At 35.3% G+C, this 2845-nt stretch overlaps 1 protein-coding gene across 3 annotated transcripts in view; it reads right to left on the bottom strand.

Moving 5' to 3' along the window:
* Positions 1 to 2845, bottom strand: part of PCM1 (pericentriolar material 1) — a 114498-nt gene that overhangs the window by 40287 nt on the left and 71366 nt on the right. For 2 of the 3 annotated variants that reach the window (XM_011979603.1, XM_011979602.1), the window contains 2 exons: positions 2100 to 2258; positions 252 to 388 (listed from right to left, as the gene is read on the bottom strand). In XM_011979603.1, coding sequence (XP_011834993.1) covers positions 252 to 388; positions 2100 to 2258 — 296 coding nt within the window. The remainder of the gene's footprint in view (positions 1 to 251; positions 389 to 2099; positions 2259 to 2845) is intronic. The other variant, XM_011979604.1, reaches the window with a different exon arrangement.

Genomic DNA, 2845 nt, shown 5'->3' with positions numbered 1-2845 from the left:
ATGATCTAGAAAGAAGTTTACGGTACAGTAAATGAAAAAAGCAGAATATGCACATGTGTACAAAATATTACTGAAAGGTTTACAGAATGTTGGTACGGCAAGCAAAATGTTGGTAGGGTAAAAAAATTATGGGTGATAGTTTTTTTTTCTTTTGTTTACCTATACCATTGAACTTTATCACAATAAGGTCTTTTGTACGAATTAAAAAACAAAACACAAAGTTTTGTTTATTTTTTAAAATAACTGCTTACCTTCAAAAAGGGAATGACTTCTTTCATAATTGCTTTAATTTGCCGGTCCAGCTGCTGAGTATCAATTCTAGGACATGGGACGGTAGAAACTTCACTTACAGGTTGTTGTGAACTATGATTTTCAATAATGGGAGTTTCTAATTTTTAAAAAGAAAACGATACATTAGCATAAAAAAGCCTATTATATATATATATATGCCTTAATGTTGAAATTTAAAGAATATTAAATTCTGATTTTATGCTAATACAAAGAAACATGTTTGTACTTTTAGCACCCCTATCAATTAAAGTAGTAAGAAAACGACTATATCACATATTTAAAATTTTTATACAGAATTAGTACTTCTAATCAATAAAACATATACCTTCTAAATCGAATAACTGAAATCACAAAAATTCTAGAAGATAACACCGGAAAAATCCTTCTAGACACTGACTTAGGCAAAGACGTCATGACCAAGAACCCAAAAGCAAATGCAATAAAAACAAAGATAAACAGATGGAACTTAAATTAAAAAGTTTCTGCACAGCAAAAGAAATAATCATCTGAGTAAACAGACAACCCACAAAGTGTGAGAAAGTCTTTGTAAACTATGCATCTGACAAAGGACTAATACCCAGAATCTACAAAGAACTCAAATCAGCAAAAAAAAAAAAAAAAAAAAAAAAAAATCCCATCAAAAAGGGGGCTAAGGCCAGGTGTGGTGGCTCACAGCTGTAATCCCAGCACATTGGGAGGCCGAGGTGGGCGGACCACTTGAGACCAGGCGTTCAAGACCAGCCTGGACAATATGCTGAAATCCCATCTCTACTAAAAAATACAAAACTTAGCTGGGCTTGGTGGCACATGCCTATAATCCCTGCTACTTGGGAGGCTGAGGCACGGTTGAGCCTGGCAGGCAGAAGATGCAGTGAGTTGAGGTTGTGCGACTGCACTCTAGCCTGGACAACAAAGCAAGACTGTGCTCAGATTAAAAAAAAAAAAATAGTACTAGTAGTAATAGTAGGCTAAGGATATAGACTATTCTCAAAAGAAGATATAGAAATGGCCATCAAACATATGAAAAAATGCTCAAAATCACTAATTATCAGGGAAATGAAAATCAAAGCACAAACTACAATGTGATACCATACTACTCCTGCAAGAATGGCCATAATTTAAAAATAAAAAAGTAAGAGACGTTTAGTGTGGACGTGGTAACAAGGGAACACTTTGACAGTGCTGGTGGGCATGTCAACTAGTACAACCACTATGGAAAACAGTATGAAGATCTACCATTTGATCCAGCAATCCTACTACTAGGTATCTGCTGAGAAGAAGTCATTATATGAAAAAGATACTTGCATGAGCATGTTTATAGCAGCACAATCTGCAGTTGCAAAATATGGAACCAGCTCAAATGCCCATCAATCAACGAGTGGATAAAGAAAATTTGGTATATGTATGTATGTGTAGATATATACATATATTTATTTATACACCACAGCATACTACTTAACCATAAAAAGGAACAAAGTAATGGCATTCGCAGCTATCTGGATAGAGTTGGAGACCATTAATCTAAGCGATGTAACTCAGGAATGGAAAAGCAAACATTGCACATGCTTACTCATAAGTGGTAGCTCAGGTATGAGGATGCAAAGGCATAAGCAGGATACAATGGACTTTGGGGTTTCAGGGAAAAGGGTGGGAAGCGGATGAGGGATAAAAGACTACACACTGGTTACAGTGTATACTGCTCAGGTGATGGGTGCACCAAAATCTCAGAAATCACCACTAAAGAACTTATTCATGTAACCAAACACCACCTGTTCCCCCCAAAACCTACTGAAAACAAAAATATATACCTTCTAAATTATTAACTGTAGTACTTGCATCAGCACCATCTTCATCCTCAATAATCCTGCAGGTGCATCTCATATTTGAGTTACTTTCAGCCTCAGTCTTCATGCGCTCATATTCCCTCATTCTGGCTAATGCTTGATCTAAGTGAATCACGGTGTTACCTATATTTGGAACAAAAATATTTTCTGAGTATGTAAAAGTGAACTTTTTCATATACTCCTCAAAATGCATTAATTAAAAAATGTCCAAACAAAAGGAAGGAAAATTAGCTTCAACAAGTTCTACACACTACACTACTTGAGTACTTCATATACATTATCAAACTTATTTAATCCTTAGAATAATCCTATAAAGTAGATGACATTACTTTCATTCGCAGAAAACCTAAGTGAGTTGCTCAAGGTTTCACAGACAGTTCAATGTAGGAACAGGGCTTTAAACTTAGTTATCAAACTCTGAAGCCCATATTTATTTCACTACATTTTGCTGTTTCATTTAAACAATACAAGTAAATTCCAAAATGTCATGCAAAATCTGATGAAAACAATGCAACCTAAAACAAGCAAATTAGGTAAGAAAAAGGCCTATCAATGAAATTTCCCAATTCTATGTCTACTTCAGACACAGCTAGTGGCGCAGGGTTGTAAGAAGAAAAAAAAAAAAAATCAATAAATGAAAGAAAATACATAGGAGTCAAAGTATTCTGGCAACTCAGAAAGGGAGGGACAACCTAAGGGAAGAGGGTTGG

Source organism: Mandrillus leucophaeus, unplaced genomic scaffold (genome assembly GCF_000951045.1).
Source record: "Mandrillus leucophaeus isolate KB7577 unplaced genomic scaffold, Mleu.le_1.0 Scaffold204, whole genome shotgun sequence".
In the NCBI taxonomy this organism is placed as follows: Eukaryota; Metazoa; Chordata; class Mammalia; order Primates; family Cercopithecidae; genus Mandrillus; species Mandrillus leucophaeus.
This window is presented reverse-complemented; position numbering and strand designations above follow the sequence as displayed.